The 15,010-nt window shown below is 40.8% G+C and overlaps 1 protein-coding gene across 1 annotated transcript in view; it reads left to right on the top strand.

Moving 5' to 3' along the window:
• Positions 1 to 15,010, top strand: part of astn1 (astrotactin 1) — a 335,823-nt gene that overhangs the window by 122,253 nt on the left and 198,560 nt on the right. The window contains exon 12 of the mRNA XM_070918552.1: positions 4,134 to 4,284. Within this exon, the coding sequence (XP_070774653.1) occupies positions 4,134 to 4,284 (151 nt within the window). The remainder of the gene's footprint in view (positions 1 to 4,133; positions 4,285 to 15,010) is intronic.

Below are 15,010 nucleotides of genomic sequence, written 5' to 3'. Positions count from 1 at the left end.
GCTCAAAATGTGCATACGCAGCAATAAAAGAACAATTCCCGTCAGTTTAGTGCCTTTAGAGCTCACAAATTGTATCCCTGTCTTTTTATTGAAATAATTCTGATGTCGAGATTCATACAGTCGTGGCAAACACTGAGAGGAAAATGTTCTTTTTGTATCCTCACCTAATAACCTAGATATCAGACAGATCCTGCTTGTGGAAAGACGCAGTATTTTTCTTGGAATATTTGAACCCGGCTTGGTTGCTTCTGTCACCAGGACTGAGGCTCTCCGTACTGTAGCACTTCCGCACCACTGCATCGCATTTATTGTAAATTTATTCCGTTTTGGGCATGCAATCTTCCACCCCCCCCCCCCCTACTCTGTGTTTACACATTTCAATTCCCCCTTCTTTTTCAACATTTTATTTTCATTTGGCAGCTTTCTTCAAGACACTGTGTAAATAACTCATTTCCCTCTGATGTATGATCTGATGAGCGCTCTCTTCAGCTTTCCCCCGGGGGCCACAAGGAAACACTGCAAACACCTTCTTGAAGCCGCTGATTTACTGTGCTTTTGAACGGCGTTCCCTCATTTCTGATGATAATTTGTCACTCTGTCTTGCTCCCTGGCAGACGGATGAATAGCGGCGGGCCCTGATCTTCCTCCCCTTTATTAGCTGGCTTCATGGCAGTTATGACTGGGTGAAGAACCAGCCTTGGTTTTTGTTTTCTTAATGTTTTCATTGGCGCACTGCCCCGGGGGTTGCGTTCAGAAGATGATCTCGGTAGTTATAAACGTGTGTTTTCTATGTGCTTTCCTTATGTTTTTGACATTTTTTACATTTATAATACAAGTTCATAAGTTTTGCACTAATTGAAAACTCAAGACGAAAAAAACGAACCATTTTACTTCTCCTATAATCTGAATATCAAACACGTGAAAGCAGTTATCTTTAGAAATACCGTTACATGAGAAAAGCTTTTCTGTTCATTGTTAATTTCCACTTCTCCCTCTGAACTGAATAACTAACTGAAGCAAGTAAATTGTAGGGTATAACGTGGCATTTAAACTTGGGGGTACTCTTCAGTGGTAAATGGGCTGAATGAATGGTTCTTTATACTGCTTGTTTTGACGCACATTTACTTCTAACCCTCCCATTGTTTAGCTATCCATGTTAATGGAGCCCATAATTGAGGCTTACATTTATTCCCTCTTTCAGCTGCAGACAGCTGTCTCGGACAAAATGTGAAATATATTGCAGGCAGTGCTCATTGCCCATTCATTTTAGCCGTGCCCTATATATAGGTTGTCAAAATGATTAATTATTTCTTGTGTTTGTAATACAATAAAGAACTTTTTCTCTTGCTGGAACTACTATTTCCAATTTGCAGATGGATATCATTTCTTTCGAGGCAGTGTAATTAACTGCATTTTACCATCTTGGATACATGTTTACTTAGCTTTTTTTTCCCTTGGGGCATTTTCTTCTTTTAAAAAGGTTAAATGAGGTAGCTCATTCGGGTGGTTTAATAAAGCGATTGCGCATCCTGATACTGATTGTAGCATCCATTAAGTCAGATAAACATTTTCATAGTCTTTCATTTTAATTAGATAAGTACACGCAGATGCAATTCCACAGCCAATTGTTAGTTTATAATGAGAATGTCCCGATTTAAAGTTATTTCACTTTGCTTCTAATCTTATGCTTTTTTAGAAAGTGCATCTATTCTATCAGATGAGACAGGTGACTGAATCATATCAGATTGGATTGCATTGTGATCGGACCTCAGCAGGGGGCTTTCTTTTTTTTATCTCTTTAGGAAACCTAATGCAGGTGGAGTCAATGCAACGACAACGCTTAGTAAGAGGTGTGAATGCAAAGGCCCTCGATCAGATGCAGTTGCCCAGATAACGTATCCAGATACAGATCACTAGCTAACACCAGATGTAAATGAAGGCTTCAGTTAGTCCTGCAGATTCAAATGAATATTTCTGGTAACTCCATTTCATTAGAGGCATTTACACAACACAGTACAGCAATACATGCTCCCCTGAGAATGTACCCTTTAATTTTAGGACACTAAATAGGCTTTTCCCATGCGCCACCCTTAGACCAAATGTCAGTTTTGTACACAAGATTGGCAGATTTCCATTGATTGATTTCTCCAAAAGGAATAAACCCCATTTAGATTTTTCTGACTCCATGTTTTTTTTTTTCTTTAGTACTCCCCCGAGGACAAAATTAGGAAACTTTGACTTCCATATTTTGGGATGTAATGAACGTTGTTGTAGCCTCAAAGACTCACCAAATACGGCTTTTAAACCACGTGTCTTTACTGTAATTGCAGTTTCCCAAATATTTTAGCATTCACACTTGCTGTTAGTTTCATCATCTGCCAAGGCTCCGTTCAATAGGTCCCCTCTGAATAAATGACAACAAAGAAATGGGCAATTATAAAAGAAAAATTGGTTTGTAAGATAACATCAAGTTGACTGTGAAAGGGAAGGAACCTTGCCGTGTTTTCTCATAGGGAAAGCAGGGGAGTAGGAGGGAAAAAATTTTTTTGCCTGAGAGGTCATCATTTTCTTCACCGAGGCAAGGTTTATGGCAATGCTATTACACGAGTTCTTGTTTATCCTCAGCAGCACTATTCCTCTGCAGAAATAGCTCTGTGATTTAGATTCTGTGAGAAAACACCAAAGTCCTCCCTGCTTTGTTCTTCATCTCCACCAATCTCAAATACTTACACTTGTTGTCCTTCTACCGGATGATCTGCTTCTTGACCTTGCAAGAGGTTTACCGGGGAACAAAAAGAAAAAGGAAGAAAAAAAAAATAATCACAGAAACACAAAGTGGATGCTCGGAGCAAGGTTAGAGCAATGATTTCACGGTGCGTCGTATCTCAGAAGTCTACCACTTTGCATAGCAATTGTGATGCGAAAACTCATAGCTTTTCTGATGTTGATTACGCAGAATGAATTAAACATGCAGGTATGTGTAATTCATGAAAATAGACACCTCTTCATTAAGCTAAGTAGAGATCAGGGCGTCACAGAACGTCTTGCAAAGCAGATTGTTAAAGCATTGCAACATTGAAACATGATCTAAAGAAACGTGATACCTTAATCAATTTTTATGAAAGCAGATTGCATATTGATGATAGCCAGGCACAACTAATTGACTGCTGAATTTCGTTCAGATATCATTAGCTTATGTGACGGTGATATTTCTTGAACTCATCATATTACAATATTGATGATTGCTAACTTTACTGACATTGAGAATAAATAGGTGAATTAGCGGTGATTTACGGGTAGCATTGCTAACTACACACAAACTGACACCATGTGTGGTATAAAGGGACAATTGTGCTCAAGAAAATCAAATATATGTATTTTTTCCGTTAAACAACTTCAAACCCTTCCTACCACTGTCTACTGATATCTGAATTTTATTTAAGCAGTGTCGAGGTATTACGTCTCAATAAGTGGCATTTTTTTTATCTGGTGGAGCCACATACTATGAATTATGCTTAGTGACGTAGTGACTACTTGTCAGGGTTATTAATTAACTACTGTGTGAACTACTGGCATACCAACTCGCCCCCAAGAACAGGCTAGTGCTAGCCAAATTACAATAGCTGAAGAAAACTAACATGATTCCAAACCATGGTGTATCTCTGTTGTGGACACCCCAGCAGAGCGGGGTTGTATAAAAGTGGCTAGTGCAACGTGGCTAATATGAAAGCTAATATTCCTCTGTTCTCTCAAAGGTCAGCACTGACAAGTCGACTTGCTATTGATCAACGATGCAAATTTGTATGTCTAAGGTCACCGAAATCAAGGTCTTCATGAAAAATGCTTGCAGCTAATCCACTGACATTATGTCCATTGACATACATTGATTTAGTTGAAGTGGTGGTTTGACCTGCAAAGAGCTACTGAAGGAGCAACGTGTCCTCCATGGTGTGTCAGTTCATCGTGACATGATTGTTGGATGTAGTTACAGGTGTAACAGAGCACACCTCTGACCACACCAGACAGCTGACAGTCTCTCATCCACCCAGGCAAGCCTCAATAAATGGCTCAAATCAGTCCTCAGCAGTTATAACACACAGCTAAACAAGGATCCTCTTTTTACCTCTCAACAGAGAGGAGCTGATGATCAGTTCGTCCTTTGACTCTCTGGAGGTCCTCCTGGACTCGTTTGGGCCCGTCAGAGACTGCACCAAAGACAACGGAGGCTGCAGCCGCAACTTCCGCTGCATATCTGACCGAAAGCTGGACTCCACCGGATGTGTGGTGAGTCATCTCTCTTTAATAAAACTCCTCCGGCTGCCATGCATAGCTACATTAGCAGAACACGACCCCCCCCCCCCTTAGATTTCAATATAAATCATACTCAGAGTACTTTACAGTAGAGTGTACAGTCTGTATCCATCCTTGATTCATTGATACAATATTAGTGCATGGTACTCAATGTCTTTACCTTCAACTCAACTACCTTCATCTCCGCAGATCCAAGCCTTAGAGATTTTTGATCTGGTGCCCACTCATATGGCCTCTTCACTAATTGTTCATATTCTGATGTTGTATGAGTATCCTGTTGTGTCCATCTACCTGTATAAATATTCATGAGCATATCTGCGGGCCAAGATGACCCGTATCAAGGACAAGCAGCAGACCTGTACTCTGTAATGTGTCTGAGTAGACAGTTTGACTTCGCCTCTTGTCTCATATGCCTCTTAGGCCGACAACACATTCATTACCTCCAGGTGGTGCTTAGCAACCAGGAAATGTAGCAGCCAGGTTTGTTTTCTTCTCCATCTGTCGGGGGCTCCAGCAATACCGTTCTTGTTATTTGCAGAATCTTAGCACCGTCTGCTAGTGTTTTGCTTCTCCTAAATCCCCCCCCTTCTATTGATAAGCTGTCAGGCACCATCCCCTCCTAACAATTTAATTTCTTTTCAAGTACTTTGATGCACTCGAGTAGAGCCTTTCAGGTGGGATTGGGAGATGCTATTTATGCAATCCAGTGTGCTTCATCTTATCTCTTATAATGCACCTCAAGTAGAAGGAAACAGCTTGTGAGACGTTTTTTTAATGGAAAAAGGTTTCATTTATGCATGCATTTCCAACCAATTATAGATGTAGGTGGTACGGTAAACAGGAATACAGAGGAGTACATTCTTTTAAGCTTCTATTCTATTTTACAGGCATGTAAAACACATGCCGAAGTACGTTCATTGATTAGTCCCTTGCTCTTTCATCGTCTGACTTTAATCAGTAAGTCTGAGACTAGAGGTGAAAAATTAGTATTCTGTACACCGTAAAACATCATACAGGAATTTAGAAGACATCTTTGAACACATTTTTCAACCTAAGTTTGGCTAACTTTTTAAGGCAGCAGGGGAAGTTATGTTTTTAAGTTAAACCAGCTTAAGATGAGAGATTAAAAACTGGGTTTCAGACCGATACTCTCAGTATCCCAGCTATGGCATATTCAGTGCCCTTTTCAGATGTGTCTTGTCACTATGTCGCTATCTTAAAGATGACTTGCAAACTTCATCTTGGAATTTATTTTTTATCAGAGTTTGACAGGGTATTTTATAGTATTGACCAGAACGTATTTGGGTATCCCTGCCTTTATCCCATTGTCAAGTATTTTTGTGATCATGACAAAGCCCCCCCCCCCCCCGATAATGATCCATTTTGGAGGGAAATGATTGCAAAGAACAGCTTGCTTCATTATAATCATCATTAACATCACAAGTATGAACCGTGATTAAAATTTCCGTGGTGGAAAAAAGTTAGAATGGTTTTCTTTTGTTTAAATGAAGCCAATACTTTGTTCATGACGGGGCTCCAGTGGTCCACTTCGTACTTCCGGTTGTACAGATAGCCCAGTTTTAACTCAGAGTTTGGAAAAAAATCTAATTTTGCCCCGATTTGATGGCCAGTGGATCCAACAGCCACATGGGGGCTCATTACTGTCAGTCATTCTCTCTTTACTGGAATTAATTACTGCTGCTCTCCGTTAGTTCGAAAACGTGTGAAGTTATACACGTGGCATGAGAGTTTACTGCCACGTCTATGAGGCAGTGCTTAGGCACTCCGGAGCTTTGAGCTAAATGCTAACATCGGCATGGCAACATGCTCACAAGAACAGTGTTACCAATTCTGATTTTAGTAGGTAATGTTTTACCGTCTTAGTTTAATGTGTTAGCATGCTAACATTTGCAGCCTTACAGCTGAAGCTGATGGAAAAGGTCATCATTTCTAGTGGGTATTTGTTCATAAACCAAAGTATTGGACCACTTGCAGTTTTGAATTGAGGATGCCGCTAGATGAAAAGTCAGCAGATCACCAGACTCACTAGCATTCATTCTCCGGTGTCCATGGATGGCAATTCGTCCAATACTCGCTGAGATACTGTATTTCAGGCTGGAAAAAAGTGGTGGACCAACAGATGGCCCAACGGACATTCCCACCCCCCAAGCCACAAGGCCAGTCTGTCCAAAAAAGCTTCAGAACGGTCAACAGTGACATTCAGTCCCCAGATTGTCTCTTGTTTTAGAGATTTGAAGACTCATTTTGGCTTTTTGTCATTCAGTTGCTACTTCAGTAGAATCTAAGAGTAACTATGGTACAAAGAAGCTTCTTGAATATCAGCCATTAGTACTCAGCTAATGCAATTAAGTTTCTGAGTGTTTTGAAGGCTCAGTTTTAGTCATTCATCCAAAAACAAATGCTCAGAATATCACCTTGTTTATTTCCTGTGGGCTTGTAAATGTCAAAAACCGGCTGCTCGGGAAGATTAAATCACTTGGCCGAGCAATTCGATTCCATCACAAATGTATTACCGCTGCCCGAAAGTGCCGGACAAATCACCAGCTCTTGTCACATTAAGGTGTTGGTCAGGCCACTGTGGTTCAGTTATGAGGGTCAATCACAAATATCTCACTTTGTTAGTCTTACTTGTTTGTAGATATGAATTGGACCCTGTGAATAATAAGGCCCTCTCTCTGAAATTGCTTTATACACAGTGTGAAAGGAGCCCACTGAGTTGCAACAACATTGCACTGGAATGCTGGAGACCAAAATATCCATCCAATTTCCGTCTCGTAGATGACAGAGTGGAGATTTTGAGCCAGGGCTTTGAAGTCTCATAGGCATTTGATTATGTTTTACTTAGTTAACGCATCCCCCCCCCCGCTCTTTCCTTGCATGGGAAAGTACATGAAATATCCAGATATTTTGTAGTGATATTCTTCCTTTACACATAATTACTGGATGCTTTTAAACAACAGCTTGTATCCACCAGCATCGAGAGGGCGGCTTCTTCTTGCAGTGTGTTGCAAATCCTTGCCAAAAGCGTCAGGAAAAGAAAAAAAAAAAAAAAAAAAAAAAATATATATATATATATATATATATATACACGACTTCTTCTCCCTGAAATTAGTCTCACTTGGATCCAAAAAGAAACAGTGAAAAGATTTCTTGCCAACACTTTGAGGTGTCATGAGACTCTCCTTTTGTATTCTATTAATTATTTATTGTCCTGTTTTATTTCCATCCCTGTGAGCATGTTGAAGAATACTGATATTTTTCTAAAAAAAAAAACCTTTGCCAAAAAAAAAAAAGAAAAAAGGACAAAGTGAATGTCGGTTCTTACTTACAGTGCAGTGCTCTTGGGATGAGTTCCGCTCTTCAGTACAGCCTCGTTGAGAAAGGACGTGGACAATAGGTAAGACAAGACGGAAAAAGGAATTATGGGTGCACCATGAAGGATTTTAAGGGAGACCTGCAGACACTTTCTGGAATAGATTAGCTGTAGCTGATGATATTTTGAACACGGAAGCTCAAGGAAATTGCGCGCGGGACTGTACATTTCACTGTCAACTGACATTTCTGTCAAGTTTTGTTACGTGCAAACAAAAACAAAAATGCAAATATTCCATCTGCAACAATCCGAGTTGAAATGCATTCAGTGGATAAGCACAAGAGGCCAACATGCCTTGCCTATTCGCAGGCCCCCTGTTCCCGTACGTTGTTGTACATATTTTCCACCTGGATTTGTGCGTGTTGATTATTAAACAGGCTCACTAGTCTACCAGTTGTCCTGTTATCTGAAGTGCACTTTGCGAGTCAGGGGCAAGGCTCTCCTTAATTTCCTGAATCTACCTAGAAATTCCTAGACGCTGCTGCTGCTGCTGCTGCTGCTGCTTTAGTAAATCAGACAGTAATTACTCACAGATTGCGAGTGCGAATTGAGCGAGTGAGGCGGCACAAATTGGCTCTGCACTTGTATTTATGTAAATGTGGATGTACACAATTATCAGTCACCAAGGAGATGTAGATTTGGAGAAGCAGGTGAGTGTAAGGATGGGTTTTTCAAACCTTTGAGACACCTGGGATGTGGATTGTTATGTGTCCGCTGCCGAATTTGGAAAGATGCCCTTAGCTGTTGAGTTTTAGCTGATTTTATTGATTTTGATTTCCTATAGCTTATCACAGTTCCTAAATGGATTGCCATTCTGTTGGAATGGGACATGCCATTATTGTGCTGCTTATCTTACAACCACCTCTTAACACCGTTGCAAGTGAGCTAAGTCATTGATCTTCACCCACACATACACACATCCCAGTCCTGTCCATCACCGCACGGCACTGCTCCCAGCTGCCGTTGCATATATTACTGTGTGTTTTAGTAATTATCTCGTGACTGCCGAGCTTATAAATGAGCCTCTCATCCGTCTAATCAGGGTGGTAAACTGGCTGGGCCCCAGCGCTCTGATTCCACCCTAATCAATTAACACCTTGTCTGAGCCCGCGCTGCCAGTAGCTGTCCTGTCTGCGTTTTAATATCTTTCCTTGTGTGAGCGTCCATGATGCTGGCGGTGGGCGCTGACCGACCCGCTCACTCTGGCTGATGTATTGCGCTCCTGGGGAGAGGCAGCGTGCGGCGCCTGTGGAAGTGAGAGCGTAATAATCACAGGATGATTGTGAGATTAATTAGGTTGGTCTTGTCACTTGTCTCCCCCTGCAAAATGGTGGAAAACAAGGATGCTGTCGACGGAGCAGATTGCCACCAGGATGGGATGACGAGAATAGCTGGGCGCAGTGCAAAGAGCTCGTACAGTGTGTGTGTGTGTGTGTGTGTGTGTGTGTGTGTGTGGGGGGTGCTCGATGTATAAACCTGCCGTGCACAAGAAATGTTGATCATTAGTGCTGTTTTAGTGCGTTTTGCAGCTGTTTGTGCCGTACATCTGCTTTATAGAAGAGTACTGTGGAGAGAGAATGGGTTGTGTGTACAGGTGAACCAGATGATTGAGTGTGTGTGGAGTGACAGTACAGTGTGCCTACATGGGAGTTGGATTTCTTCTATCTTCCAGATAGATTTATATGGTCCAAGTTATAATAAAGTCCATCTTGTGATTATTAATATCAGGAGGTGAGATAATTCATGATAATGATCTATTGGTGAGTGGATTTTATTGGAGACTATAATAATTGCATACATACACTTACGCCAGTTGTATGTACGTATGCCAGTGATTTAAGTCTCGGCTGGTTGCCTGGCAACCTCACAGTGACGACAAGGATCCAGGAAGTTACTGGTCCGGGTCAAGACCTAGCGTATCCCTGCGTAAAAACAAAGCGTGTTGCATTAACATTTTAGTTTTTTTATGTGGATTAAACAGACAAGATGTAAAAGGTCATGTAATGAGCTTCAGAGGTGCTGCTTGGTAGATTTTGTTGTCTTTGGGCCGAGCCACGTTAGCATTTCCCCCCCGTTTTCAGTTTCAGTCTGTATTAAGCGAAGCTAACCAGCTGAGAGTGCTATATCTCTTGTAACTCTTATAACGCAAGAAAGCAAATAAGTGTCAAAACTATTCCTTTAAAGGACAATTCTGAAATCTTATTCTTAAAAATTGTGGCCGTTCTGAACAGGCCGGCCGCAGTTATTGCTTGATCGCGATTATTTGAGCTGACCGGAATCATTTTGCATAATCGTTAAAATTCCAAATCAGGGCAGGTTTTGCAGTTGAATATTATTTATTATTCTTTACACGTTGATATGTACTCATATTTTTCTTCTATTCTTAATATATTATGTTTAATCCTTGGTCTACTGTGAATAACATTGTTGTTTGTTACCTGCAAAATAAAGAAATACACGCGTGTCTCTCCAGACACCTCATGGCACTTTAGGGCAGTGAGCAGCTGCAGGTGCTGCACAGTTTTCCGGCCGTGTTGCGAACCTTTGGAATATACAGAGATAAACGGCAACCTTTTCTGATCAAATATTTTCTTTCTGATCGGTCATGTAATATTCCCAACATCATTATTCATTAAACAAACTCATTTCCATCGCCAATTTGTTGCATAAGCTCTTCATGGAAAAAAAAAACCCCCACCTCAAGCGAGTGTAAAACCTTTTAGGTGATATTGTGGAGGTTTTGTTGGATTTTGCTGCTTCCATCCAGCTTTTCTAATTAGATCATTTGCATAAAACTGCTTGGGTGGAAACATGGCTTTGAAAATACAACCAAGCTTCTACATTAATAAACTGTCTTGAACCACTTTTTTTTGTTACATTAGGTGGTGCCTACAGTTTGAGAAGAAGTTATATGAAATAAATCTATCTGCAGAACGCACAGAAGTGAGTCCCCCGGGTGATCTCTTGTAGCTAACTGCATTGGTAACCGGGGCAACTGGTTCAATCCCCGGCTCCCCCCATCCACATTTCAAAGTGTCCTTGAGAAAGACACTGAACCCTAAGTTGCTCCCGATGGAGGCCAGCACCTTGCACGGCAGCTCGGTCGCCATCGGTGTGTTAATGTGTGAATGAGACCTGATCTGTACCTTAACTGTTAAGGTAGAAAAGCGCTATATAGGTTCATCCATTTATAATGACAACAGACACACTGTGCTATTTCCGTCTACCTTTGACCGTACAATAAAGAGAGTTGCCAATTGCTCAACAGATTTACCCAAGTAGAAAGGAACTCTGTCAGACTATTGTGTGTTTAGGGAACCAGTCGAGAAAAAACCTGATACAACAGAGGCTCAGATATACTGACTTTTAGTCCCTAGTAGCTCAAGAAAATCTTGATCCTATTATAACATTGTATAATATAATTTGCACAAGGCAAACAGATAGTGTAGATAGCATTATTGTTAGTAACGCATGTTTTTTAAAGCAATTATGCCTTGCCTTAAAGGTGAAACATCAACACACTGAAGACAGAACATGTAGCTTTAACAGCAATGCTGCGAGAGTGTTACGTCTCCCTCTGAAGATCTTATGTCCCACTAACTGTTGGGACAGTCATCTACTTGTCACCACAAATTACAGCCGATGTTGTCACACATTTCTACCGACAAGCCACAAACCATAACACAAAGTACCACAAAAGGGTCCTCGTGTGACAAAGAAGAGGCACTTGTTGGTACTCTGCAGTAAATAAAACACCTGTCGAAACCAAAAACAATAAGCCTTGCTCATCAACCACATGATAAGTGCCTTCCCTACCACTTGCTACTCCTGCAATGCTACTTGCAATGCCATTTCAAACTAGATCATGTCATCTTTCATCAAAGCCCACATAGGCCATCAGCACGACGCTAGTCCAAATTGCACGCCGAATTACATAATCTGAAGCACACATTACATCCAGCACTGCGTAATAACAACATAACACACCACCTACTGTTACACCTGATCCCTCTTTGACCAGCCAGATGCTTTTTGAATAATAATTCTGGACAGCACCGTACCGTGTGCTGCAGGCTGAGGCAGTTCTTCTCACCACTTTGTATTGGCATAGTTCCCCTTAGGCAGCAAAAAACAATCTTGACTGGGATCACATTTTGGGACGCTAAGCAGTGTTGAGTGGAGTCAATACCTGGCAGAGATATAGCTAGACCTCGGCCCTAAAGAGGAATAGGAGCACATTAGATTGTCACTACTGATGTTTTCTCTCCTCGGGTCCTGGATTAATGTGAGTCAGCTACAGTATTACCAACACTATATATACACTATTCTGTTGTTGAGTCTACACTATTAAAGACACTGTATTTTGATTAGTCACCACACACACAAAACAGTAAGTATAAACAGCATAAACAAAATCAACAGTGTTCGCATTTGAGTCGTGACTTCACAGGCTCAGGCAGAAGCAAAATGCTTACATATGCCTAGCCTAACCGACGTTCTTTCCAATTTAAGCTGCCCCCCAGAAATAGAAATGAAAAAGAAAATAATCATTCACACTTGCAAACCTCAAACATAGCTTTGTAAACCATTGTTTTGTGTGTTCTACCAAGGGTAGTCATTTCCACTGGAGATGGTGGAGAGACTTTTCAATATCCCGTTTTTGTCTTGTTCGCGTCTACAAAGTCAGTTTGATTGACTTCATAAAACAGTGTTCTCTGATTGTCCAGCTGGTAAAATGCAGAGGAGGTGATAAAAATGTTGATGCGCTCATCTGAGTCACCTTCAATCATTACCATTCGCTCGCTGCAGTTAGGCTTTGGGAGCAGCAGTGAGTGATTTTTTGGCCCTTTTGGAACCCCGGTTTTTGTCTCTCAGGCAACATAGAGGTTGCCCTATCTCAGAGGTTTTTCAAACTGCGAGGCCCGGGAGAGATGAAGGGGGGGGGGGCTGCAAGGCAAAGATACTGCGAGATGTGAAAGGGACAGGTTCATGCCGGTGTTCTTAAGACAATGGAAAGCTAGCTATTGTTTTTTTGGCTCGCTGATTTGGCCCGCTTAGCAACACAGACAACAGTTGCAGCAGCATCAGTGGCTGTGACACACAGCTCATGGAGGCAATTAGGGGATTTTTAACAAGGAAAATGAAGCGATTTTTGACACAGAGAGCATCAGAGCTTGAAACAACAGGAGGCAAACCAAAACTCCAGACATATTAACAGTACCTCAGGCTGGGTTTACTTTGACTGGTCCCAGTGTCTCACCGTCTGTGAAATGCTGGCTAATGATAGCATGCAACCTGCATGACTGAGATGGGAGGACCTTCAAGGACAGAGTTAAGCATTATGAACCTTAAGGCAACCCAGGCCGAGTTATACCGAGATGCACTGCACATTGCAAGGGCAGGAAACCATTGTGGAAACATTCACATAGACATCCATAAGGTAAGGTAAAAGGTATAGTAAATATAGTTAGGATAGATGCAGATGCAGTTTCAGGGCACATTGTCAGACTTTGAAAACTTCCCTACCTTCCCTGTCTCATTGCTTGAGGTTGTTTGCAGCCTGAGAGGAAGACCTGCAAGCATTATTTCTGTGAAATTACACCCAAATTATTAACATTTACCCCAGAATTTATCGAAATTAACCCCAACATTAGTTAATAATTATATTCCGCTATTTCACAATAAGCAGGTTATAAATAGCTGGTAATTTCTTTAATACATTTTCAGGAAAGTAATACAAAGTTAATTGATAGCCACGAGGTGACACCAACGCTTTATTCCCAGGTCCGTTGTTTCCTGGTAAATTGATGATAATTAGCAAGTAACTTCCTCGAAATTTCTTTTACATTACAACCAAATAATTGTATAATTATATTATCTTTCCCAATTGATTATTAGCTGGTAATTTATTTTATTTAGTCCCACCAAGTTAATTGATAGGCATAATTAGGCTCAACATCCAGCCACATACCTTTTGTAATCAGGCCTACATTCTTTTACATGGAAATTATAGCATAGAGGGGGGCAGTTTTGATATTCACCTAGAGTGGGGCTCCAATTTGTCCTTACCTGCTTGTGATAGGCAATGAGTGTAGGCCCATGGCAAAACAGAAACTGTTAATACCATCACCCGTTAACATGCATGGTCTTATACTAATAACTTGCCAAGTACCTTTTGTTTATGTTTTGTCTTTGCGTCAATCATTTCACGAAGTGCAAAATCGTGGAGTTGATAGTACACATGATTGGGAACCATTAAAAATAAAAACCCAGCATGTTCACAGTGGTTGCCTGAATTATGCAATGAGCAGATGTGAGATTCCTTCGCTTTGTTTGTCAGTGCACATCAGTGCCGTCATGTGTCTCGTATAACTAACCCTGACCTCTGTTTGACTTTGACTTCGTGACCTCAGATAATCCTGTTGAGAAAAGTCTGGCTCCTCATACGCCAGACAGTGTCTGGCGCAAAAAAGCTACACCACCTCATTAGATCTCAAAACTTCAAACTTAAACTCAGACTTAAGCATTATTTATACTGTGTGGCAAGTGCCTGCTGGTCTTTTTAAAAGTAGTATGTAGCTTTCTTTTGTTGGGAATTCTGCTCGCAGTAACAAGGTTCTTTTTGAGTTAACAAAGCATTGTTTTTCCACTAATTTAAGTGGATTCATTAAAAAGCTCATAAGTTCATCATTTCTAACAAATAACTTACCTTTCTAAATACTTTGTGGGTGGCAGCTGACTACAGCTCAACACAAGATTGTTGGATCTTCAAAGTGAAAAGGCTCATATTTAGTGACACTGACATTACACTATCAGCTCCAGCAGTCAGCAAGTGAAAATACTTTGGGTTAGAGAATACAATCTTTCTCTTTTAACCCTCTCATGCATGGATTATGATAAGCTCAGTCAGGATTTTTTTACTAAGTGTTTTTATACATCTTTAGGGATGTTAAACAAGATTTGAAAAAATTTTTTTTTTAATCTTTATTCTATAAAGATATATTTATCTGTCCACTCAAGTGTACTTCATGCATTTTGTACTGTAAAAAACATCAATGTAATAACATAGTAGTTACTTGATGCAATTATATTTTTTTTACCTGCACTGGTATCTTTTTATAGAAGGTAGAAGCCGAAATAGCGGAGGTGATTGGTCTTTCTCCCTGTCTGTCGGCCATCTTGTTTTCACTGGCTACTTTTTCCCATTGCAATGACCAGCCAATGGGATTTTTTGTATGGGATGATGCAATAGGTTCCACTAGAGTGGACTATATGCAGCACTGGCTGAAATTGCAGGCATATATA

Source organism: Enoplosus armatus, chromosome 14 (genome assembly GCF_043641665.1).
Source record: "Enoplosus armatus isolate fEnoArm2 chromosome 14, fEnoArm2.hap1, whole genome shotgun sequence".
In the NCBI taxonomy this organism is placed as follows: Eukaryota; Metazoa; Chordata; class Actinopteri; order Centrarchiformes; family Enoplosidae; genus Enoplosus; species Enoplosus armatus.
The sequence above is the reverse complement of the archived record's forward strand: the minus strand, read 5'-3'. Positions and strand labels throughout refer to the sequence as shown.